The sequence below is a fragment of the Podarcis muralis genome, chromosome 2, assembly GCF_964188315.1.
Source record: "Podarcis muralis chromosome 2, rPodMur119.hap1.1, whole genome shotgun sequence".
Taxonomy (NCBI): Eukaryota; Metazoa; Chordata; class Lepidosauria; order Squamata; family Lacertidae; genus Podarcis; species Podarcis muralis.
The window spans coordinates 53584944-53610123 of NC_135656.1; the positions used below are offsets into that span (position 1 = coordinate 53584944).

The following is a 25180-nucleotide window of genomic DNA, read 5'->3' on the forward strand; positions in this document are numbered from 1 at the left end:
GGTTGGTTTGCAAAACCACATGATGAGGGACAGAAGTGCGCTGCCTCTTGGACCTCCATGCCTTGGACCTCCATGGTCCCCATCGCTGGGCAAACACAATGACAGTAACTTTCCAGCGGGCGGCAGCAATCCTATGCACAGTTGTACGGAAGTAAGACCTAACTCATAAACAGGTATGGAGTCACGCTGTAAATGAGTCTTGGCACATGGGCCAAGTCCTAGACTGGAAAGAGCCAAACCAAATTAGGGAAGGGCTGTAGCTCAGTGGTAGAGCATCTGTCTTGCATGCAGAAGGTCCCAGGTTCAATCCCTGGCATCTCCTGGGTAGGACTGCTAGAGAGCCCTGTCTGGAATCCTGGAGAGTCGCCACTAGTCAAGTGTATGCAAAACTAAACCAGATGGACCAATAATCCAACTTGTCACAGAATCATAGAATTGTAGAGTTGGGAGTGACCCAAAGGGTCATGTAGTCCAACCCCAAGCATTATCTCCTCCCTGTGGAGATTTAGCCACTTGACACCTGGAATTTATGCCCACTGGCTCAATCCCTAGTGATGCTTCTGCCAACCTGTCCTCCCTGTGCCAATGAACATGGCCTAAGAACGTAAGATCTCTGCTGAATCAGCCCAATGGCCCATCTAGTCCAGCATCCTGTTCCCTCAGTGCCCAACCAGATGACCATTATCGGAAACCAGCAAGAAGGACCTGAGCACAAGAGCCCTCTCCCCTCCTGTGGACTCCAGCAGCTGGGATTCAGAAGCACTGCTGCCTCTGATTGTGGAGGCAGAGCACGACCATTGTGGCTAGTACCCCTTTGTACCCATTGGCCTTCTCCTCCATAATTTTGTCTAATCCTCTTTTAAAGCCATTCAGGCTGGTGGCCATCACTGGTTCCAGTTGGAGGGAGTTCCATAGGAACATAGAAAGCTGGCTATGTGACCCCCAAGCCAAGGAGATAAATAACTATACAACCTTTAGAAGGCATCTGAAGGCAGCCCTATATAGGGAAGTTTTTTTTAAAAAAAAATGTTTAATGCTTTATTGTGATTTATTTATGTTGGAAGTCATCCAGAGTGGCTGGGACAACCCAGCCATATGGGCAGCATATAAAACAACAAGAAGAACAAGAACAAGAACAACTGAATAGGATGTCCCTAATTTCATCTGGAAAATGTTGCAGGGTATGCCTTATGCCATGTGCATCACTGCCTATTTACTTATGGGGATAGGAGGGCTCTATATTTAAAATATCAACATGAGCACTCAGGAGTGATCCCACACCTCGCTGCTTTAAGCTGTTTCCCTCAGTCTAGTTCTGATACCAGAAGTGTGCTGGATTGGGGTGAATGTAGCTTCCAAGCACAGTGAATCAAGGTGGGAGAGAGGGCAAGTTTCACTTCCCTTCCCAGATTCTCAGGCTGATATAAAAAGGTCTCGCTTCATTTTGTAGTTAAAAGGGAAAGAGTGTGCTGAATAAACACAGACATCTGTAGATTGGCCATTGGGGATACCAGAATTCAGGTGTTTATTCTGTACAGTAAAATAATTTTGAAATGAGGGGTAATGTTAGTCATGTGCTGTGGGGCTGCAATGTTTTAAATATTTATCACATTTATAGCTTGCTCTTGCTCCAAGGAGCAGAGGGCAGGGGTGTTTAATCCCCACAACAGCCCTATAATGTGGGTTAAAATAGTCCCAGTTAGCCTCTCCATAGGTGCACCCCATGCTCACTTTAGTGCAGGGAGCTGAGCTTGTAGGATGGCTTCCCTCCTCTACTAGCTGCCAAATAACCTGGTGCTGCTGCTCTGCTTGCTCCAAGCCTGGCTGCAATACAAATGAATAAAACTCATTGTTCACTAGATGCCTTTCAGCCAAGCGATTCATCTTTGTTTTGTTCCTCGGGGGCATTTCAGCTGAGGTGCATCTTGGGAAAGCCTTCTTCAAAATCGCAAGTGGCAGTCAGTTTATGTGTCAATCTGACAGGGTGTTAAGAAGCAAAGTGGGAGAGGAAAGGAGTTGGAGCCCATGGATGTTACCAGGCCCGGCTTGGGTTCAAAATGGTGCTAGTTCAGCTCCATAGATTTCAAGCAGATACACGCATACATGGATAAAACTGACTGGGATATGTTGATATTTTAAAGGCATAATCCCCACCCCATTGCAACAGCAGTAACTCAGCCAGGGGTGGGGGCCAAACAAAGTTATTAATTTCTCTGTCCATGCCACCTTACCTTAAGCACCTTCTGCCTACCGTGGATTTTGCTTGTCTGTTGTTTTAAAATTCAACATAGCTTTTAGCTTTTAGAAATGTATATTCTGTGAGGTGTTCAGAGTGGGATGGGAAAAATTAAAAGTCTTTCCTAAGAAACTATAAAATGTGCAGTATTTTCCAGAGAGAGAAGAAATGTTCTGTCTCCTGGGTTAATATTAAATTAAGCATATTTTTTTAAAAAAAGTTTAATGTTTTCCTCAGGGAGCAGCAGGCGCCACTCTTTCTCCTTTCCCTACCAACTTATGTCAGGCAATTTCTCTCCTCCCAGCAGTGTTAGCATTGCTGAAATGGACTCAGCCAATTACCCAGGCATACAGGGAATTTCATTGTCATAAAATCATGTTCTGTAGGCAGACACCAATGTAGGAAATTTCAGTCTCACTACCTGATGTTAAGTGTGTTTATCAGTTGTAGAGGGAAGTTGTGCTAAGTGTGAGTTGTAGAGCTGAGTGACAGTGGGGCAGGATTGAGCAGAAGCCAAGAGGAAGTAGTAATTTCTTGAGTTGGAAACTCCTTTCAAAATGATCATGCAAGTTCATCAAAGATAGATCTATGACTATAGCACATTAAAAGTGGTTTTTATCATGTTTGTTTTAAAAATCTGTTGATCTTTTCTACAGCTTGACATTTTTTTATTTGGTTACTGTTTTAATTGTTATTTTTAATGACTATTTTATGTAAAATGCTTGGAGATCTATTTATTTTTTGATAAAGTAGTCAGGCTATAAACCTTGCTGAATAAAAAGTATTCACAAAATGGCTTAAAGTCCTATTCCTTCACCATGCCACACACTACAAGGACATGGCACGAAACACAGCATTTCCCCAGGTGTCTCTTACCCTGAGACTCTTGTCTGCATTGCTAACTTTTCACAGGTTTGTAGCTGCTGCAGAACAAGTCCCCCTGCCTGTTTCGTTTCCCTATTTTGTCTCAACTTCATTATGCATCCAAACAAAGAGATAAAAAGAAAAGGCAGAAAGAAAGCTCCATAGGATGGCTCTTCAACTTGTGCTGGTCTCTGGCTGCCGGCTGCCAGGCTCTCTCAGTGTAATGGAGGAGAAACAAGCTGTCCGGACCACCAGGGACTCTGTTTGCTGTCGCCTCATCATTAGCCATCACTCTCATTTCTGAAGCTTGCCAAACAATGACAAATGCCTGACACTGGGGGAATTCAAGCGAGGACATCACTCTGTCCTTTGCATTTGCATGAACCTTCCTTCCCCTTGTTTCTCGATTCACGCATTCTGCTTTTTCAGGGACAGGATGGAGCTCAGAGAGGGGTGTGCCCTGCAAATGATTGTTTTGTAGTTTCACTGGGTGATCGGCTCCTCTTGGGCATCATCTTCTTCAAAACTTCGGCGGGGGGGGGGGGGACAATTCACGGAATAAAAGTTATTGAAAGGATAGAATGCTATGGGACACAGATCTATCAGATGAAGAATGGGGTACGCACACCAGCTGGGGAAGAATAAGACTTAGGATAAAACACATGGAAGAGATAACCAAGAAAAGGATCCGTCCACCAGTTTCAAGTATTTCAAATGAGAAAACAGTGATTGATGTAAAAGATACACATGTGTTTTGTACTCTGTTATTTGACTTGAAACAAAAAGCTGCATGAGAAGATATTGAAATTAATGAACAGAAAAACATGTGCAGGATTCCTGAGCTCATGGGAAAACAAGGACACTTGTGTCTGTAAGACGCCCAAAGGTGCTGTGTTTTCTTTGATGAGAATCAGTATGATTTTTCAGTGGCAACAGCTTTCATGGTACAGTTGAGGAAAGCAATGAGAGATCTGCATGTGGGAATCCCTAGGCCTAGGGTAGGGTACGGAAGCTCTTGCCCATGGGCCTGATTAATCCTGCCAGGCTTTCCTGTTCCATTTTGGCCAAGTCACACCTATGACAACAGGTGTAGGGCAGGTAAAAAAACTGACTCAGCCAAAGGGAGGTTTGCCAGCACAGCTGAAATGGCATGATCTGCCCTCCTAGTTAGCTATTGCAAACATGGGAAGGAAGAGGCAGTGGCAGATCTTGGGGACTCAGATTCCAGCGGTCTCCTGTGCACCAAAATCCAGTGCCCCTCTGCTTCTTGTGCACCATTCTAAATAATCGTTGCAGCATCCCCAATGGTGCCCCCAAGGCTCCACACCCAGTGCAACCGAACCAGTCATGTTCCCCTAAATCCACCTCTGGCAGAGCAATACGTTTGACATCCACTATGTTATAAGCCTGGAGTGATTATAAGTCCCTGTTCTGACACCCTCCAGCCTCTCCTTGAATTATGATTTGCAACACGTGAGCCATGAAACTGAATGAGGAATGGTTGTGGCTCAGTGGTAGAACATCTGCTTTACAGATCCCCAGCATCTCCAGTTAGGACTGCGAAAGTCCCCTAGGTGGAACCCTGGAGAGCCACAACCAGTCATGTTATACTGAGCTAGATGAGCTGATGGTCTGATGGCATAAGGCAGCTTTTCGTGTTCCTAATGCAGTGCAGCTGCCAGACACAGGGTCATCCCTTTGTTTTGGCAGCCCTTGCAGTAGGAAAAAATAAGGTGCTTACTGAGCCCCTGGTAGGACACTGTACATGGCTGGTGGGGAGCATTCAGCTTGGTGGGATACAAGTTGTGCAGGCCAGCCTTCCAGTAAAACTGCTTATTGATTAAGGGGTGTTGTTTTTTCTACCTGTTGAGTCGTGTGTTAAGAAAAAACACACACATTCATTTCCTTGCATCTTCAGAAAATCCTATAAAGGATATTGCTGTCACTTATTTCGGCATTTCTCACATGCTTCCAAGCTATTCTTTGACGCCATAAGGAAATTTGCTATAAAAGAAAAGAAGGGCGTGGACATACTCCAGATGGTAGACTGCTTTTGGTAAAGTTGACACTAAGAACAGCTTCCAAGCTTATGCAGTACATCTACAGTTCTACAAAACACAGCTTTCTTCCAACCTTCCTTTCCCCTCAGACAAAACTAGCCAGCTGTGCTGCAGGTTAAAGCACAGATCAGAGGGGTTTTTAAGTTTTGATTTTCAGAAGAGAATGAAATGGGGAACAATTTAATTTGTTATATCATAATGACAGCGAACTAAGCTATGCTGGTGTTTAGAAAAAGCAAACAAATGCAACAACTCTTTTGGAACAGCCAAGCTATCAAACTTTAAAAGTGTTGCCTGTATTGGCTCAAAAATGCTTTTGTTCCTGAAGTTAGCTGACAATAATTTCACGTCATGCAAAGATAAGATTCTGATATCTTTCAGGTCAACTAAGGCTAGATTTAAAGCTCAATGCTATCAATGAGTCTATTGATTTCAGCAGGCAAGCCTCGTAAATTGCCCCCCATTCCCCAGCTGTTCAGCTGATGCAGAATTGTTCTTTAATGTATATTGAAATCATTATACTGTAACATAATCCAGGGATATGGATGGCTCGGATAATGGATAGGCCATAGCACCTTTCATCGCTCACTAGACTGTTAATGCTGAATTCTGTCATGATTGCTGATGCCCAAAATTTGTTCTGTATCTAGCAGCTGTTTTTGTATATTCATGTAAAATGATCTTGGCTGTCTCCGTCTTGGGGACAATCATGCGGGTGCCTATCTCGTCATCATCTGTGATAGCATTGAAAACAGAGGCCGATTCCTGAGGATTACCTTTGTCATTGAGATTCTCAAATTGTGTTCTAATAAGTCTCCCAAAATAAAGCTTCCTAAGAAACAATGTCAAAATAAACTTTCTTCACCTTTTTCTGTGTAGGTTCGTTTGTTTAAGGAGATCAGCATAAGCTTGCTGACATTTTTCTTAAACTCATAGAAGAAGCCCTTCTATCAGTGGGGGCTAGAGACCTTTTTCCAGCATGAGGGCGGCATTCCCTTTTGGACAACCTCTGAAGGGGCCCTTGCCAGTGGTAGGGGGGAATGGCATCAGAAGCAAAAGTGGACAGAGCAACTGACATAAATACTACTTTTGTACAATAGGTTGGTCTATACCTCTTTATCCTCCCTCCAAAAGCATGGTGGGGATGTGTCTCTAACTATATCCCCTAAGTATGCTGCCAGGCCTATGACTGACAGAGGCAATTAGAACTCCAAGGTCACGTCCACACCACACATTTAAATCATGTTTAAGTCCCCCTGCTTGTGTGCATGCTTCCCTAGTGCATGGTCCGTTTTGTCATGAGCAGTATAATGGGTATTCACAAAAAGACATAGCAGGAATTGTCGACATAGGGCTCTTGCAGATATCCCTGCTCACAAAAATATCCACTGCACACATAATCCATTTCTGCTTTATGATGCTCTTGTCAACACAGTCCGTGTTATTTCATAATGCATGAATTGGCCCTAAATTACCTTCCTTTAAACATTTAAAGCATTTGAATTTAGAGGACTTAACATTTAAATCATTGTAGTTAAATCACTCCACTTCCTCCCTAAACCCTCTGTTCTTCATGGGCAGCGAAAGGGCGTGCACTGCAGGTACACAAGGAAAGGAAAAGATCTTCCCTATGTTACAAAAGCAGAAAAAGAGCCATCTACCATGTGCCTGCCCTAGGCTAAGTCACCTAGGCATTGTCTTGCTGTCAGCACAAGCTGAAGTTTACTTTGATATTAGAACCTCATACACAGCAGAACAACTTTACTTTACAGACTGATGCACATCTAGCTTGTGTCTGGAACTCCAAACGTGTAATCTTCCCTTTCTAAATCACATTTGCTCTTCTTCTAGTGGGTTTATCTTCTGAGCTGTTTATTATTATTTTTTATGTAGTTCCAGTTGTGTGAATTATACAGCATATTCGGGTGAGCTCTGCGCATTGTTTTCCCACAGGTAACTGTGAAAGAAATTTCAAACACCAGACATGAAAGAGATGTTCGCCTGTCTCCCATAAATACTGCAATCTCTACTTTTGCCGTTGCTTTTTATGCATATGAAAGGAGTACCTACAATCTCCTTTCTTGTCTTCCTTTTTAAACTGAGGTGGTGCAGGGGAAGCCCAAATATATTAATGTCTGATCAGGATGTGCTATCTTTTTATGTTTTCCTCAGGATCCAAGCTGTACACGAGTCCCAGGGAACATGTTTTATTAATGCTCGATATGGAACTTACACTAACGTTGTTGTTGCTGCAAATCTTCTCCCACCTTCCCTTGGTGGCAAGATTTGATCTGACTGCTTTTCAAGGGTAATGATGAGGCCAGCTAAGCGTCAACCCCATAGAAGGGTGATAAGCTACACGAACCTTATTCTACAGAACAAGGCTCAAACAACTGGTCTCTACTTCTCACCATGAGACTGGGGTACTTTGCTGCCCCTACACAGTGGAGTGTCTTTGTTGATTGTGGTCATTATTTAATATGAAGTTCTCACACATTTTTCATACTCAGACCACCATCTCTTCAGAGTCTGCAAAATTAGTGGGCTTACTCATGCAAATAGTTGCAAAAGACTGCTTTCACAAATGCATTTGCTTGTTTAGCAGAGGAAAGTAGTATTTTCGGTGCACATGCTGGGAATGCCAGTTCCCAGTGTATCAGGAAATGTATTAACCTCTGTTCAAGGGCTATGCAATGGCGAATTTAAAAGAGGGTGCAGAAGTATCTTAACTTGCTCCTATGAACTTGTTAGTTACAATATTTCTCTTCCAAAAATAAGAACAGCTGAAACGAAACAACTCAGGATAATCTGCAGTAACCCATTTCTTTTCCTTTCTTGCTTTGAGCCGTTCTCTTTCTCTTTCTCTTTGTTGTTGTTATTGTTTTTTGTGTATTAGAAATGAAAATAAAAGCAGTTACCAAAACAAAAAAAAATCATTATCAGAGGCCCTTCTCTGAGTCCTTCCGTCTTCTGAAGTTAGGCAGATGTGATCAGAACAGATGGCCTTTTCAGTGGCGGCACCAGGCGTAGGGAATGTTCTTCCAAAAGATAACAGGACACTAAATTTGCTATCTTTTCAGTGTCATCCAAATACCTATATATTTTCCCAGGGCTTCCAAACCTAGATAGTTTTGAACTGATGAGTCTTTTTTCCTGGGTTTTGTTTTTGTTTTTTGTTTTTGTTTTTGTTTTTGTTTTTGTTTTTGTTTTTGTTTTTGTTTTTGTTTTTGTTTTGTTTTTGTTTTGTTTTTGCTTGCTTGCTTGCTTGCTATTTTATAAGATTGTGGTTTTATATATATATTTTTTAAAAATATTATTTCATGATTTTTTAAACCACTCTAAAAATTGTTCATTTCTGCACAGTATGTAAATTATGCCCTCAGCGAGTAAGGAATGTTGAACAAGGTGAGAGGCTAACTTTTTGCTACCTGCACATGCAACCTGCTTGCCAGTTGGGAGCATCAAACATAAATTAGTCTAGCTCAGACAATGGCCAAATCAATTTTCAGTACCTTCTTGGGTGATAGCCAATGCATATCATGCTCAGTGGGTGATTCCACCCACTGAAATCAATAAACATAAGTAACCATTTATTTCAATGGGTCTACTCTGAGTATGACTTACTTAGTTGGCTACCACCCATGAATTGTTATTGGCTTCAGGGCCTGGAGCTGTGGCATATGTTCATATGAAGACTGGGGCAGGCAAGCCTCTCCCGAAAGTCCAAAGCAGAACTATACAGAACAAAACCCTATTGTTTTAAACCCATCACTGGATCATTCAGGAACTTTGCATTATCCAAATGGTGTTCTCTTTGGGGAGGTGATGGCAGGTTTTCCTTTCCAACTTGTACATTTTGATTGTCGGTAAATAGGGATATATGGCACTCTTTTGTACAATAACTCACAATAAGGAACATACTCAACAGCCAGCCAGGATAGGATTAGGAGCAACCATACGGTGAGAATGATAAAAAGAACTTTTGCTTCCTTCTAGAAATGCTGCCTTGCTATTTGGGGTATTTGTGTGCAGCTGTGAGAGGAGGAGCCAAGTTCAAAAAGTTTGAGAAATGCCACTTTAGTATAAAATCAGAGTGGAGAAAAGTGTGGGAAGGTACTTCCTTTTCCATGCCAAAACCATGACATCTCATCATGCAGACTTCATGGCACAGGACAGCTCATGCTGTGGAGCTGTGAAGTTTCTTTTGCACTTGTCCCCCTGTTGGATCTGACCTCACTCCCTTCAATAGAGCATCCTTGGAGAATATGGCTGCCTCTGTCTATAGAACATTTAGTAACTCTCTCTTGTCTCATTTATTTCTGCATCCAAATCCTCGGTTGCAGAAAGGAGATGCTTGTTAAACACACACACACACACACACACACACACACTTTGGCATATGCAAATTCTGATATCTGCAAGTTCCAATAGCACTGAAAACACTACTTCGGTTTGCTGATTTCTAGCATCGATAACCAACAGAGAGCGGATAGGATTGGAATATCCAGTGTTTGCTCAGTTATGCCTGTGGCAAAATGTGCTTAGTGTCCCAAGACTGATTAAGCTGAAACAACAAGTGAGAACAAAAAACAACAACACTGGCTGGACTGAAGCAGGAAGGATAGAGCTGTGAATGCTGAGTCTCTTCAGCTGGAATTCTGGAATATTGTCGGAATACTGTATAGTCAAATAAACTGCTGGATACTGAATATATCTTCTCAACTTATGGATTATCTCAATGTAAAAGTTTTGGATCGCTTGAGAAAGAACTGTTATATAGTTTCATTTCTTCTATTAGTCTACCTATTTGGATGGAAAGAAAGCTGCTGCCGCAAGACTTGACTATAAATTAATTGACAGGTGATTTAACTGCTCACTTGTAGGTCTCCCCTCTTTTTCTATTCATTCTCAATTGAATCTTCCCTCTGTGGGATCAGCTGGCCTGCTTCCGAAATGCTGCCCTGTGGAGTGTGCATCACTTTCTACCTGTGCTGTGGCAGCTTCTTCTCCTGAGCACACTCCCAAAATGCATATAATGGAAAGAGGCAGAGTCCTTGCATTATGTAACAAGCACAACACCTCAGTGCTGCTAATCTGATGTCTGTAGTGAGATTTCCTTTCCCCAGTTCTCCTCCTCATCTCCCTATGACACCAAATGTGCCTCTATTGATTTCCTCCCCACATTTGTTTTCATGATTTATTATTAATGGGATCATTTTTCCATCCTTCGAGCATGAAGGCAAATTTTGTGTAAAAATCAATTGAGTGAATGCCGCCGATGGCGTGTTTGGTTTTCTTTGCTTTCATCCCCCATGTGCTGTCCTCAGGAGACACAGCGCAGGATATTAGGAAACAAGCAGGGAACAGGGAGAGGAGGAATCAGTTGTTAGTGGCTCATATAGAGGAGCCCCTCTGTTCAATTGCATGCTCATTCACTCTCTGCCTGTATGTCATCCATTGCCTTCACACACACATACACACCAAACAGACTTGGCCCTGCCCAGGATATAGATCACCAGAGAAAAGTTTATTTTATAATGTGATCATTATTGTAAGAGATTCAGGAGAACTAACAGGGTCACATTCCTCCATCCATCTTCTGAAATGGGTTATGCAGCAGGGGGACTAAAACCACCTCAGTCTTTTTTCCACTCAATATAATCCAGGGTATCAGCTTTCCATATTGCCAAATACTATACACCATTGCATGTTAGCTACCAAATCCTATAAATGATCAACTTTCCAGTATCAAATATCACTGGGGTGGAAAGTACAGAATATGAAATACTGTTAAATCATCCAGCAATTAAATGAACCAGCAAAAACATTTGGACAATATGTGACAGCAAAATTAAAAAGATTCAGCAAAATTAATAAGGATTTAAGAAAGAATTGCAATGACAATTTTGGGGAGTACAATTGTTTTTTACCTCCTTTGTAATGTGGAGGACAAGTTATCCATGTCCTGACATCGTTACACTGTGCTTTTCTCCACTTTAGTGAATGAAGATAAGGCAAATAATATTTTAAAAATGGAGGGGAAATCACCATGTAATGATATCAGGGAAAGGATATGCTGCATCTGATATGCTGATAAGCCTATAATATAGTAGGAGAGGAAAACAACATGGGCTGAGGTTTTGGACATCAAATCTGCATCTTTCATTATGACAATGATCATCCGTGAAAAGTGTGTGAGAGCTCAGAATGCCTTCCCATGAATTAAGACAATGGTGCCATTTGGTCAGAACTCTTGGGGGTAGATGCTCAGAGTCCCTCTTGGCAGAATGAGCAAGAAGCCCCTCAGAAACATCCAGGCTGGCTTGCTACATTCTGAAAGAGCCCCAGCACCAACTACCCCAAGTAAGACCAGGATGTCCCCAAAGTCTAAATAAAATTACCTAACTGCACCAATGAGATTCAATCTAGTTTGTTAAGAAAATTCCCAAACTCGGATCCATGGGTGACTCTGGGTCATTTCTCTAAGGTAAGGTAAAGTAAAGGTAAAGGTAAAGGGACCCCTGACCATTAGGTCCAGTTATGACCTACTCTGGGGAAGGTAATCTATCTTAAAGTTTTTATGTGTTTATATGCCTATCACACTTTTAAACTTGAAATCCATTGTTGTGTATTGTTTTAAATGTTTGTTTTGCTATTGGGATTGTAGTTCCATTTGTGTTTCACAAGCTGGTCTCTGACTGTAATAAATTTCATGTTCACTCACTTCGAAATGAGATAAGTGGTTGAATTGTGAGCACTATATAGTTCCTATCCCTGACTATCAGATGCTGAGTAAGTAACAGAATCTAACCAAGCTCATGGAATCTTTCTTAATTTGCATTACTGATACGAGTCACAGAACCCAGCTTTTCTCGGTGCTGCATTCAGATTTTTAAGGAGGACGGGTGTGGCATCTGTTTTGCATGCACAAGGTCTTGGGTTCAATCCCCAGCATCTCCAGGTAAAGCTGGGAGCTGCCTTGGGTTCCTTAAGTTATGCAAATGTCCACCATTATGTTGGCATCACACGGGCATTGCTCATTTTCAACACTTCTGGCTCACCAGAGACATTCTCAAGCTCAAAAACAGCCTTTGCTTCTGCCTTACAAGTTTTCTAATGAGATCATCAAATTCCAGCTTGGCTCTTATTTTCAATTCTGAATCTGTACAGATCTTGAAAAATTCACCAGTGTGCCAGGTCTTGGTAATTCTCACTTGGTCTCTGTGCTTCAAAGAAGTGTTATTCTCTTACGCTGCATGTCAGAGTCTATCGAAAGTAATGTTTAATTTGAAAGTTCAGGGTAACACTCAGTTTGAAAGTAGAGCTGTCAGCACTGATGAAACAACCAGCTGAAGAAACTTACAACTTATTTAGTTGTATGGGAGTTTTCAGCAGGTCCTGGCCTAGATGGTTGGCAAGGCAAGGAGAATGCACAAAGAAGCGCTTTTTCTTACAGATAATGAAAACCAATGGCTACTCCACAAATGCTATGCATATGCTTCCTGCTAGCAGCTAGACAAATTTATGGAGGAGAGGGTGGTCAAAGGTTATCAAAGACTTACTAGCCATGATGGGAATTGATGCTTCCAAATACCAGTTGCTGGAAACTACAGGGAGGGAAAGTGCTCTTGTGCTTGAATCCTGCTTATGGGTTTCCCATTGGCATCTAGTTGGCCACTGTGAGAACAGGATGCTGGACTAGATGGGTCATTGGTCTGATCCAATAAGCTCTTCCTTATGTTCTTAGCTGTTTACATTGGACAAGCTAGTAATCAAAGAATCAAAGAAGTGTAGAGTTGAAAGGGACCCTGAGGATCATTGAGTCCAACCCCCTGCAATGCAGGAATATGCAGCTGTCCCGCATTGGGATCGAACCTGCAACCTTGGCATTATCAGCAGCATGCTCTAAGCAACTGGGCTATCCAGCTGATTTAATTTGCATTATAAGGCACAGATATTGCCATAGATCCATTTGCTGTACTTCCATGACCAGTGATTTAGCAAGGTGCGTGTGCGTGTGTGCACATGCATATGTGCACGTGCACACACACACACACACACAGATGCATGTGTGTGCACATGCAGAGAGAGAGAGAGAGAGAGAGAGAGAGAATGAATGAGATCCTTCCTATTTAAGCAAGAACAATACAGGTATGAGACAACATTATGCTCTCCATGCTTCTGCAACCATAAAGAAATCTCCAAAGTATGAGTTCAAATGTTGTGTAGGAGTGAGACATAGTGAGGTTTATATGAAGCAGCTCGGGTACGGGAGGAGGGGTAAGAGTTGCTGATACTTGTGCATCTGAGATCCCTATGGCATATTTTTGCACTGAGCTATAGCACAGCTGCCATCAGCACCCAATACCCGTGGACCACTCCTCCTGCCCAAACCTGCCCCTGTGTTGGCACTCCTGGTAAGCTGTTTCCATTGCCACAGGCTTATCTGGCAGCAGCACTTTAATCTCCTCAGATTTCCTCCAGTGCCATGGAGCACTCTGCTTTGCTTGGGGGGGGGGGCAATGTGGGATATGTAAGTGGTGGGCAGCTTCCCAGATCCAGCTGCTCCTGCCAAGGAAGCTGGTGTCTGTGGTGGGGACCAAACAATGGTTAAACCCAGTGATGATGAGCCACCTTCCCAGGCAGCTCCCCCCCCCCTTTCAAGAACCATAGCAGCACTCCCTCTCAGCTATGAAACTGAATGGCCTCATGCTGCTTGCTGAATCTTAGCCTAACTTCTCTCACAGTAAGGCTAAAATGAGAAAAATATTGCAGACCCGTCTTAGCTCATTGGATGAAGCATGGGATAAGCATGACAAATCAAATAGCTTCACAACAGGCAGAAACTCAGCAGGTGAAGATTCCCCCCACACACACACACTCCTTCTGCCTGGAAGGTTTACCTGCTGAATGTACACTTGTTATGTTACTGTAGAGCATACAGGAACCCTATCAATAGAAAAATTGACTCTGGGACAAATGCAACCTGAGGTTGAGGCATATGTTAACTGTCTATCTGACTGGATGAAGTGGGTTCATTTCACCAAATCAGGTTGATACAGACTGCCTTGTCTTATGTTTTAATTATATACCCTGAGATCTATTCAGAATTGCAGCCTAACATTTGAGCTGATGATTAACTCTTGGCTTCATCCCATCATGCTTGCCTAGAGGTGATAGCTCTCTTACTTTTGTAGGAATTCTCTCTCTGAAGAAAGGGGGGAGGGGGTTTAATCCCAAAGCAGTTATTATGTGCAGCTACAATCCACTCCTTGTATTAAAGGCAGGCATTCAGTTTTGATTCGGTTGCAAACTCTTTGGCTGGCCCTGCTCCTGGTCTTTTAACTGCAGCTTGACATTTAGCAGATGGAGTTTCTCCCATCACTTCATGACTTTTCCCAGGAAAATCTTCTCCTCCTCCTGCCACTGCTAAACCTGTCCGGGTTCTGTCAAAAGCAGTGGAGTACCATCCATAAGAAGCAAAGAGGCTGGTGATGCAAGTGAGAGCTTAAACTAAAGGGATGTATGCTTTCTTCTTTTAAGGTGCATGTGTGTGAATTAACTTTAAAATTCAGAAAGATGACTATGTGGATAAAACTAGGGTTCTTAATAAGCTGCATTACAGCAGAGCCAAGCACCTTTTTAGGTCTGTGGGCACATTTGGATTTTTGAGCAAGTGCTATGGGTGACAGCCCCTCTGGTCACATCTATCACCCCTCCCCCAGATCACCCACACAGAGAGAAAGAGAGGCAGGAAGAGGGAAAACACACAGGCACACACACACAAACTTTGCTTTTCGAAGGGATCAAATCCAGTAGAATCAAACTGAGCCTTGAAAAACATGTGACTGTACATCTGTGGAATGTCTCCCCTCTGAAATGTGCCTGACCCAAACTTTATGTTCATTAAATTGGGCCCTTTTATGGTCAGGTTTGTAGAGGTTTGTGGGTTAAGCCATTTTCAAATTATGCTGCTGCTAATTGAGTTCCTGTGAATAATATTACGTAGTATGTTGTATATTGCTTTATTTTGTTTTAACTACCCTGTGTATTTTTGGAGAAGGATGATATAGAAATCTCTTAATAATAAATAAACTTCCTCCAGCTTTTAATTCTGACTAAGGTGTGTGTGTGTGTGTGAGAGAGAGAGAGAGAGAGAGATGGAAGGAGGGAGGGAGCTCAGAAGGCATCTGAGGAGATCTCAAGAGCACCACTGTGCCCACAGGCACTCTGTTGGCAACCCCTGCATTATGGAAACATTGTGATAAATCGGAACTGGCAAACTTCTCTTCTTTCTCTGTGTCAAGAGCTGGTGAACTTGCAAGCAAACTGAGCTAACGAACAGAGAAGACTGCAGTAAGGGAATGTGAGTGTCATCTGAGCCTCTTCCACACTTTTGTACTGCATGTCAAGCTGCACCTGCCCACATTCCTACAAAACCGTAACAGGGTAAAAGGCTCCCTGTCCTTCTCTGGCCCCCTCGTCCTGTCAGATCAGGGGGAAATGGCACAGTCTTTCCTGACTGCTGTCATGTTGTAATCATGTCTGCATCAAGAAAAACTCCTTACAGAGCAGCAAAATGTCCAGATGGACCAACTCCTTGACTGGAATGTGTATAGAACTTTGGTCTTTTGTAGGACTCACATGCAGAAAGCAAGTTTTCTGTTTCACATCTTTTCATTCTCTTATTCAAGAAACAGCAGGCCACACACTTTCTTCAAATGTCTTTCATGAACAGTAGAAAAATGAACACTATAAGGTTCATACATTGCTATCATATCTCCATCTGGAGGATTGACTCGACCACCATGGAATGAGACTCTTATCTCACGGGTGAGGCAGCATTACTGGGAATGTTAAGTTTTCTCTTTGAGTTGAATACTACTCTCCTGGGCATACACAAGATTCTGTGTTGTGTCTCCCAATCAATTCATTTATTTCATGTATACCCCACCCTTTCTTTAAAGTGCTAAGAGCAGCGTAACTGGTTCTCCCTCTCTCCCATTTCATCCTCACAACAACTGTCTGAGGTAGGCTAGGCTTTGATATGGAGCCTGGCCCAAGGTCACCCAGTGAGCTTCATGGCTTGAATCCTGGACTCTGAGACCTTACTCTTAACACCCTAAGCACTATACCTCGCTGTCTCTCAGTTTTGCAAGAACAGCACCAAAAGCAGAGGCAGGCTCTACCAGGAAGCAAAGCAGAGTGACTGATTTGGGTGCCACTAAAGTTTGGCAGAGTGAGCGACAGACAGATCTCTCTGACCCAGAGGGCACAATCTACCAAGGAGAGTTCTTCCACAGTCCCCCTTAGATCCAGTAGGGTTTATTGTGGATAATTTCTCGCTCTGTGTGTGTGTGTTGGTGTTGTTGCTGTGTTCCATTAGTTAATGGAAATAGGAGCGACATTAAGATTTTCTGCCTCAGACAGCACTTAGACTAACCATGACCAAAATAAAACAAACCCTGCAAGTTCTCTGCTCTCTAAAATATAGACCTATTTGGTAGATGTTATTAATATTGAATAAAACAGAGTCGGGGAACCTTTTTCAGACGGTGGACCGTAATTCTCTTCTGGGCGACTTCCAGGGAACACATGCCAGTGGAAGGCAGGACTGGATGCAAAAGTGGGCAGTGAATGCAATGAATGCAAACTCACCTTTGTCCAGTAGGCTAGTTTCTACAGACCACCCACCCACCTACTATCTATCGGGTAGAGTCTATCCTACATCCAGGCAAGCAAGAAGCCTTTTCAAAGTTCAAGGACTTCTGACGAAGAACGAATCAATGGTCCAAGTGGATTTTTAAAACGTCCTAACTTAACCCATAATCGCTTCTCCTGTTATGGCCGGGACAGGTTTCCTCAAGTCCCTGTGAGTTCCGCAGGGCTTCCTTTCCAAGGAGTGGGGTGTGGGGGATGGCAGCCTCGTTCTTCTCGCGTCTGGCTTGGAAGAAGAGACCAGAAGACGCTCGGCTGGAAGTTCTGGTCAAAGGAAGCCTTCCTTTCGGGATGGAATGGCGCTGCCTGTGCGCTGAGTCCCCTTCCCCGCTCCCCTCCCGCCTGACCGGATCAGGTTCCCGCCGCCCTGCCCCTCCGCGGCGCTCATAATGAATGCTTTCATTCACAAACAAGGAAACTGACACGGGGCGTTTCTATCAGGAAGCTAATGGAGCCGCTTAATGACTAATTGATCAGATCCCCCAGCGCGACTCTAGCCCCGGCTGGCCCAGAGGAGCAGAGGCAATTACGAGGGGAGGTGACTTGGGAGGGGCTGATCCGGGCAGCGGGGGGCGAGATGGGGGAAGGGTGGGGGGAGCCCTCCTCCCCCTTGGTGTATGAGACGCGATCACTCAGTGGATTCGCAAGGGAGGAGGCAAGCAGGCCCGCAGGACTCGGAGAGTCACACACACAGAGGAAGGAGCATAGGAGCCCTTCCTTCTGCTGAGTCAGGCCCCTGGTCCGTTGGTAGAGCATCGCTCTTGGATGCAGAAGGTCCCACGTTCCTTCCCGGCCTCTCCAGGTAGCGGGGATAGACTGGGAGACAGCCCTGCCTGGATTCCTGCAGAGCCGCTGCCCATCCGTGGAGACAGACCATGTACTGGCTGACTCGGTATATGGTTCTCTTGGTCGGTAGAACATGAGACTCTTAATTTCAGTGTTGTGAGTTCGGACCCCACGTTGGGCCAAAGAGTCCTGAATAGTCCAACTCTACAATTGGATTATTCATTGAAAAAGCGAAAGGGGAAAGGCATCTGCACACTCACATCGGCCACCATATTACGAGAGAGAGAGAGAGAGAGAGAGAGAGAGAGATCATTCTACTGTTTCCTTCTACTTTATAAAGCAACTGAGGGGAACGAGAAATATCGGCAGGAACGAACGTATCATAGTTTTTTGTAGCCCATCACAAGAAATTGATAGAAGAAGAAGAAGAAGAAGAAGAAGAAGAAGAAGAAGAAGAAGAAGAAGAAGAAGAAGAAGAAGAAGAAGTTCTGAATTCTTTCTCTTCATACACAGAAACCAGCTGCTAGATAGATTCTGGCCCTCTGAGCTGCCAACCCTTTTGCATCCTTATGAGCGGGGTTTACTTCTAAGTAGGCATGTAGGAGACTTAGATGTTGGACACGTAAACAAACAAACAAAAACTGCACAGAAGCTGGAAAATGCTGAGACTGATTTCATCACCGCATGGGAAATTGTGGGTGGAAAGGGAAGACAAGCCTTCACTCAGCACGATGGGACTTGGGGTAAAAAAGAGACTGAAGGACAAGCTCTCGCTTGCGCTTACATCGGAATGAAAATGCATGGAAACCTATAGCAGAAGAAGGGATGGGGCCCCTCAAGACAACTAATCAAAATCCAGGCATAAGACATTTATCGTCCAATTACAAGTCCTTTAACATAGGCAGTTGGCACTATTCTGCACGTGTTAAAAATTAAGAAGGGTAACAGACCTCTCTCTCTCTCTCTCTCTCTCTCTCTGTGTGTGTGTGTGTGTGTTTCTCTGAGTCTCTCTCTCTTTCCCAGAATAGCTTTTGTTCTGCTTTATCTGATAAGTTCGGAACTTGCTTCCCGAAACATCCTCCCGATGGGCAATATAAAACTCACCAAACTGCAAGCTATATCCGGCAACAGTCAATGAGAAACCATCGCCCGCGTCATTCCCCTTTCCTGTTTTCTAACCCAGTGTGAGTAGCAGTCTGCTTGCCTGCCTGCCTTTGCGAGACAGGCTAAATGCAGCGCAGCGCGGTTCGTGGCAATCCACACAAGAAAGGAAGAAGCTAATAAAGTACAACAGCTGCTTATCAATAAAAGATGAGGTGTTTTTTTAAAGGGACGTACATCAAGAAATCCCTTCCAAAAGCACATCCTCTGGATTAAATCTGGGAAACTCCGTGGACAAGAAAGTTGCGTTCTTGAAGTGGAATGCCCTGAGGTTGTCTATGCAGGGAGCTGTCCAGGTGCTGAAATTGAGAACATCAACTTTGGAAGGCCAACTGGGTTTCAAAAAAGTTTCAAAAATCTGTTTCTGTTGACATGAGACTTTGGGGAAACTCTTCAGTTCCCGGGAAAGAGAGCGAGAACTAGAGAATTTGTTAAGCCTGTCTTAAAATTGAACGCGATTCTATTAAAGCAAATCCTCATAGAAACTGGATGTTTACCTAGAAAATCGAAGAAGAAAAGTCTCCCGAGCGGGGGAAGCACGAGGAAGGCAGATTATAATAAAGAGGGGGGGGGGGCACAAAAAAACCAAATAACACAGGAGGCTACGTTCAAAATACAGCAATGCAGCAGGCTAAGTAACCAGGAATGTTAAAATCATTAAATGCCTCTTACCTGTTAGTTTGTTTCTTAAATAAAAACAACCGCCACCAACCCTGAAAAGAGTATTTCTTGAAATCCAAGCGGATAGCAAAGACAGGATGCAGGCAGCATTGCTTTCTGCCCCTTTTATACCACGTTATCCAATTAATATTGCATCAACCTTATTTTAAAATTTCAGAACCCACAATATAATGTAATGACACAAGGGCATTTATTATTAAAGGACATTTGATTGGGGGAAATCATTGGGGCTCGCTGAGAAAACAAAATGAAACCAGGGCGTTGGAGGAGAGTTTAATGCTCTTTCTTACGATTTTCTTCATGGGACTAAAAAAAAAACTTTTAAAAAAACCACTCAGTAAGGATCTTTTCTTGTTATTTTTTCAAAGGAAGCAGAATGTGGTCGGAGTTTTGTTGCTGGATATTCATTGATATGCAAGGGCGAGACATTCCGAAGATCGCTGCGGTTCGAGCATTAATTTTTAATCCTTTAAGGTGCTTCGGGGATTTATAAACAAAAGCCCTACTTTCCTTTTAAGCAGAATTCCAAATCAACCTTTGATACAGTTGTTTTGATCGATTTCTTTCCTTCTCAATGGAACTTCAAACAAATACTGTAAGTTCAATCCTTGTCCTGCTGAGAAGGGCTTCGGCTAAACTTTCTTACAAAAACAATCAGTCCGGTATTTTGTTTTATTTTTTAATGAACAGCAATAAAATTTGATTATTTTTTTTTATGAACTGCGAAATTATTTTCACCATTAGTGGGCTCTGTAGGCTTTACCACAAGAAAGTTTTAAGATTTTGGCAAGGGATGTTGTTATATTAGAGTACTTCTCTCTCTCTCTCTCTCTCTCTCTCTCTCTCTCTCTCTCTCCAAAACATTGACCATCCAATAAAAAAGTTCGCACGTGGGAACAGCGGTAAGAAATGCATAAAAAAAAAAAAAGTCATATGGAGGGATGAGAATTAAGTGTTATCATTAACACTCAAAGTATGATATAATGTGAAGAAAAAACTGGTTTTCTAGGAAGAAGATGCGGGCCGAAATTAGGTATAACGTAATACAGTACATACAATAATCTTAAGGAACGGCTTGACCCCTATCGTAGCAACCCTGTAACGCTTTTCCGATGAGTTAGCCCCTCTGAACTCGGAGTACATCGTATAGGAAAATATTTGGAAAATCTAGTTCAGCAATACTTATATTGGGGTCAACCACAATGTCACAAAAGCGTGGCAAGCTTTCACCTTCTCCAGAACTCTTCGTCAGGCAAGATGTGCCTCTCTCTTTTCTGGCACAAATATCACTCGCTTCACTGAAACATTTTAGCGCGCCTAAAAATGTTTCTCCCTGTCCCCCACACTTCTCCATCTAAACAGAAAACAAGATCAACCACAAGATCAACCCACAAAACGGTCGTGGGGGCGGGAGAGGGAGAAAAAAAAACTTCAGTTCAGGTTGAAAAATAAAGCTTCTTTTATTTGAGAAATTTCATAATGTCTTTCCAGGGAGGCGGGGGCAGAAAGTTAGTGACAAAGAGAAAGGTGTAGAGATGACAGGAGTGGACAAAATGCCCCAATTACAGAGAGGAAATATAAATTTTCCAAGGAGAGGGGCGGATACAAATACAGACAAGACATTTTGCAAAAAGAACTCTTTACTTAGTGCAGAAACATGTTTAGATCAAAGCCCGGACGAGGACTGACAGCTATATTTTAAAAACTCCTGCGGGACTGTCTTCAGTTCAAAATGGGTTCCGCAGTGGGCCAAAAGTAAACTCTTTTCGGAGGTGCAATGAAAAGTCTCACATCTGTTGTTGTTGTTTTTCTTTTAAAGTCACTCAGACTCAACAGACTCAAGTGAAAGAGCTCGGATTTCAAGCCCGCTAGACCCACTAAACTCCAGTTCCAATGAGCTTTTATGCAGTTAGTGTTGCAGATCGTCCTGTGCGGGTGAAAGTTTACCTTACTAGAAGGGGAGTTTTACTTTTTGACCGGGATGAGGTGCCTTTTGGCCGGCGGGGGGTGGGCACACACGTTACGCCATGTGGATGCAGTGGCTCACCTCAGGCAAAAATCTATTACTTGTTGCTGGCTCAGTATGATCTTTCAACACGTGTTTGGAAATAATACCCATGGAAATCAAAAAGTAAACGCATCCACGAGTCGCTGATGGAGGGTGGGGAATGCAAGTTCCCCCACTCCCCAACAAAGATTTCCATTCGACATGGATTTATTTTAGATAACCCCCTCTTCCTTCCTCTCTCCTCACCCAAGAAACAACGAACTATACTGCATCTGGAGAGAGGCATGCGTGTGTGTGTGTGAAAAATAAGACCAAGCCATTTTGCTGTTAAAAACAAAGCTCGGCCCACCTCCGCTTTTTAAGAAGGAATCGGGTTTTGTTTTGTGTTTTTAAGTTATCCACAGCATGCAATTGACCAAGCATGTAAAAGGCGGTGGAGCAACAAAAACTACCCAAACCTGGCTTCAAATTACAATAGCGGACTTTCAGAAAATAGCCTCCCCCTGCCCACCGATACAAATCCACAAAATCTGAATAAATCTTCATTCTCTTCTCTCCCGGTCCTCTCCCCCCCCCCCCCACCTCTCTCTGCATAAATCCAGGTGCGGTTTATTCCCCCTCCGAACTGCATCTACCACTGCCGTTCTTATTGCGTCATTTTTTGTTTTAATTTTTTTAAAAAAAGAAATCAGTACCTCTCGAGTTTAAACTCTTCCAACAAAAATGACAAGCTTCATACACTCTCTAGGACGCCAGAAGACACACACTCGGGTGAGAAGAGAAACCCAGAAGGATGAAACGGGGAAAGATGGCTTGGAGGTTGGGGGAGAAACAAACTTTTTGTGTGTGCGCGCGTTTTATTTTGGATGGTTAGTAGTTTTGATTTGCAGCCGCTCCCGCAGGGAGGAACAACAGTAAGCTGTGCCAACTGAATGATGATGATGAAAATAATTAATAAGCAATAAATAGTAATAATAATAATAATAAATAAAATAAATAAACCAGGCGGCCGATGGCCAGAGGAAAAGAAGGAAGCGTTTGTTGGTTGGTTAAGGTCCATGGCTTTGTGGCTCGGTAGGGCTGTCCTTGCAGAGATCCATTTATTCAGCTCCCTGTTGCCGTCGAGCAACATCTATAGAGATCTATATAGATATAGCTATAGATATATGTATGTGATCTATGGTCTTTGGTGCACCTGGCGTTCTCAGTGCCCCGCCGAGTACTTCATGCGCTTCTGCTTCTGCCTCTGGTTGCAGAACCAGACGCGCACGACGTTCTTCTTGAGCTCCAGCTTGTCGGCGATGGCGGCGATCTTCTCGGACGACGGGCGCGGCTGCAGCGCGAAGTAAGCTTCCAGCGAGCGCTTCTCCGGCGCCGCGATGGACGTGCGCTTGCGCTTGCGCTCGGCGCCGCGCAGCAGCTCGGCCTGCGCGCTCCTCTCGCGACAGGCGGCCTCGGCCTCGTCGAGCCACGCTTGCAAGACGGGCTTGAGCGCGATCATGTTGTTGTGCGACAGCGTGAGCGACTCGAAGCGGCAGATGGTGCTCTGGCTCAGCGAGCCGACGCCGGGCAGCTTCAGGCTGGCCAGCGCCGCGCCCACATCGGCTTGGGTCACGCCCAGCTTGATGCGCCGCTGCTTGAAGCGCTCGGCGAACGCCTCCAGCTCGCGAGGGTCCGACTCCACGTCGCCCAGGCAAGGCAAACCCGCGTGGGGAGCCGGCACCGGGGCCGTCGAGGGAGGCGGCGGCGGAGGAGCGTGCGCCATGCTCGCCATGGCTTGGTGGAGGTGGCCCATGGCTGCGCCCAGGTGTGGGTGCGCGTGAGGGTGCATGGGGCCGGCCAGCACCGCGCCCGGCTCGGGGCCGCCCAGCAGCGCGGGAGAGAGGTGCTCCAGGAGGTCTCCGCCGTCGAGGCTTTGGTGCTGCGCCCCGGCGTGGTGGTGCGGGTGGGGATGGTGCGGGTGATGGTGAGGATGTTGCGCGTGGTGGTGGTGATGGTGGTGCGAGGGCGCCGAGATGGCCACGGGGGGCGAGGAGCTGGACGCCGCCGACGTGCAGGGGACGCTGCTCATGGTATGGTAGGTGGCGTCGGGCTTGAAAGGATGGCTCTTGCCGTGCGAGACCAGGTCCACCGCCGCCAGAGCTTCCGCGCGGGCCAGCAGACTCTCATCAAAGCTCCCGAATATATTGCCCTGCAGCTGCAAGCAAGAACGCGCAGAGCGCCGTCAGTGGGGAATACCGTCAAGTCGGCATTCAAACACATTTTCTCTCTCTCAAGCACAGAGATTCCTCTTCTCAAAGCTCAGGTCATAAAAATTAATATGAAGGCGCAAGATGCTTTGCTGGAACAGACATGTGGATCAGAGAGAGGGAGGGGGAGAGGGAGAGAGAGAGAGGGAGATTGTGCAGGAGACATGAAAAAAACATTAAGCCGGGCCTGTCAGAAAATGTGCCTTCGAGCAGTCGCGAGGCTCCGTCTACGTACCTGCGGGGCTGGCAGGCACACGCGGCGCATCGCCTCCGAGCTGGAGTGCAGGCTGGCGAACTTGGCTTCCTGCAGGGCAGGGTGCACGCCGAAAGGCGCCTTGGCGTTCATGCCCAGCATCTTGGCGCACCTGGCCGGGACGCGGCGTCGGGCATCGAGGCCGCCTTGGTTCTCTGGCGGGCGCCTGTCAAAGTGAGCGGTGCTCAAGGACAACGCTTCCCTTGCCACGGCGCTGCGCCTCGGCCCCCCCGCCCCGCGCCTGCTTCCACCTCGGCTTCTTCACTCATCTTACAAGCCGTGCCTGCCATGGGACCAGCACCCTGTGCGCACGCGTGCTGCTGCTGCTGGTGCCGGCCAAGAGGGAAGGGGGGGGAGCCCCAGGGATGGGAGCCAAGCAGGAGGAGAGCAGGGGGTCCCCAGCTGAGGCGCTGGGAAGGATCCTGCCAAAAGCCATTTTTTAAAAAGGCCGCCCCGTCGACTGTGACAGGGATTGCTTTCTGGCCGCTCGTTAAGAGGCCGGAGAACTGGCCAGGACGAAGAAAGCAGGTAAATGCGCACCGTCCCAAGGCGACAAACCTGGCCAGTTGTGGCGCTCCGTGCGTTTTTTTCCAGCTCCAGAGGGGTCCGAGTTTCAAATCATAGAATTGGGATCCTGAGGATCATCTAGTCCAACCCCCTGCAATGCCGGAATATGCATCTGTCCCATACAGAGATCCAACCTGCAACTTTGGTGTTATCATCACTTCGTAGTCTAGCCAACTGAGCTATCCATTTTTTTTTTTAACAACAGCAGAATACGTAATAATTTGGAGGCTTGGAAAAGAACCGTGTCTTTTCGCTGTGCTGCACATTGCAGATCTGCTGGATATATTATAACATAGCTTTCCTTTTTTTAAAAAAAAAATATTTATTAAAGATTTTAAACATTCAAAACACCAAACACATATAAAACCATCACCATTCTACATTGAACAAAAGTAGAAAAACACACACACACAAATATAACAAAAAACAAACAAACAAACACATACTGCAAAGCAACAACAAAATCAAGTAGTTCGTAACCATATTTTCCTTCTTTTGGACCTCCTCACATCTCCCGTTCCTGCGTTCCCAATTTCTAGAGTTATAAACAGCAAGTTATGACCTTATTTCATATCTTATTTTGTGATTTTCCAATAC

General features: G+C 44.7%; 1 protein-coding gene and 1 non-coding gene across 3 annotated transcripts; one reads left to right on the top strand and one right to left on the bottom strand.

Moving 5' to 3' along the window:
• Positions 1–253: 253 nt before the first annotated feature.
• TRNAG-UCC (transfer RNA glycine (anticodon UCC)) lies at positions 254–322 on the top strand. Its single transcript has one exon. It is a non-coding gene; the product is annotated as a tRNA-Ala (tRNA).
• A 21826-nt stretch (positions 323–22148) lies between these two features.
• On the bottom strand, positions 22149–24118 carry POU4F3 (POU class 4 homeobox 3). Of its 2 annotated transcripts, XM_028721022.2 has the most exons (3): positions 23999–24118; positions 23532–23711; positions 22149–23468 (listed from the first exon to the last, which is right to left on the bottom strand). In XM_028721022.2, the coding sequence occupies exons 1-3, from the start codon at positions 24116–24118 to the stop codon at positions 22719–22721; spliced, it is 1050 nt and encodes a 349-aa protein (XP_028576855.1). In that variant the 3' UTR covers positions 22149–22718. The 2 variants fall into 2 exon arrangements, with proteins under 2 accessions (XP_028576855.1, XP_028576854.1); XM_028721021.2 differs by having other exon boundaries at positions 22149–23705.
• Between the last annotated feature and the right edge of the window lie 1062 nt (positions 24119–25180).

What these genes read in the sequence shown, in the direction of transcription:
- POU4F3 (XM_028721021.2), bottom strand. Translation starts at nt 24,118, where the DNA reads ATGCTGGGCATGAACGCCAAGGCGCCTTTCGGCGTGCACCCTGCCCTG. An exon ending in TGTGCCTGCCAGCCCCGCAG is followed by an intron (nt 23,706 to 23,998) that starts GTACGTAGACGG and finishes TTGCAGCTGCAG; the next exon opens with GGCAATATATTCGGGAGCTT.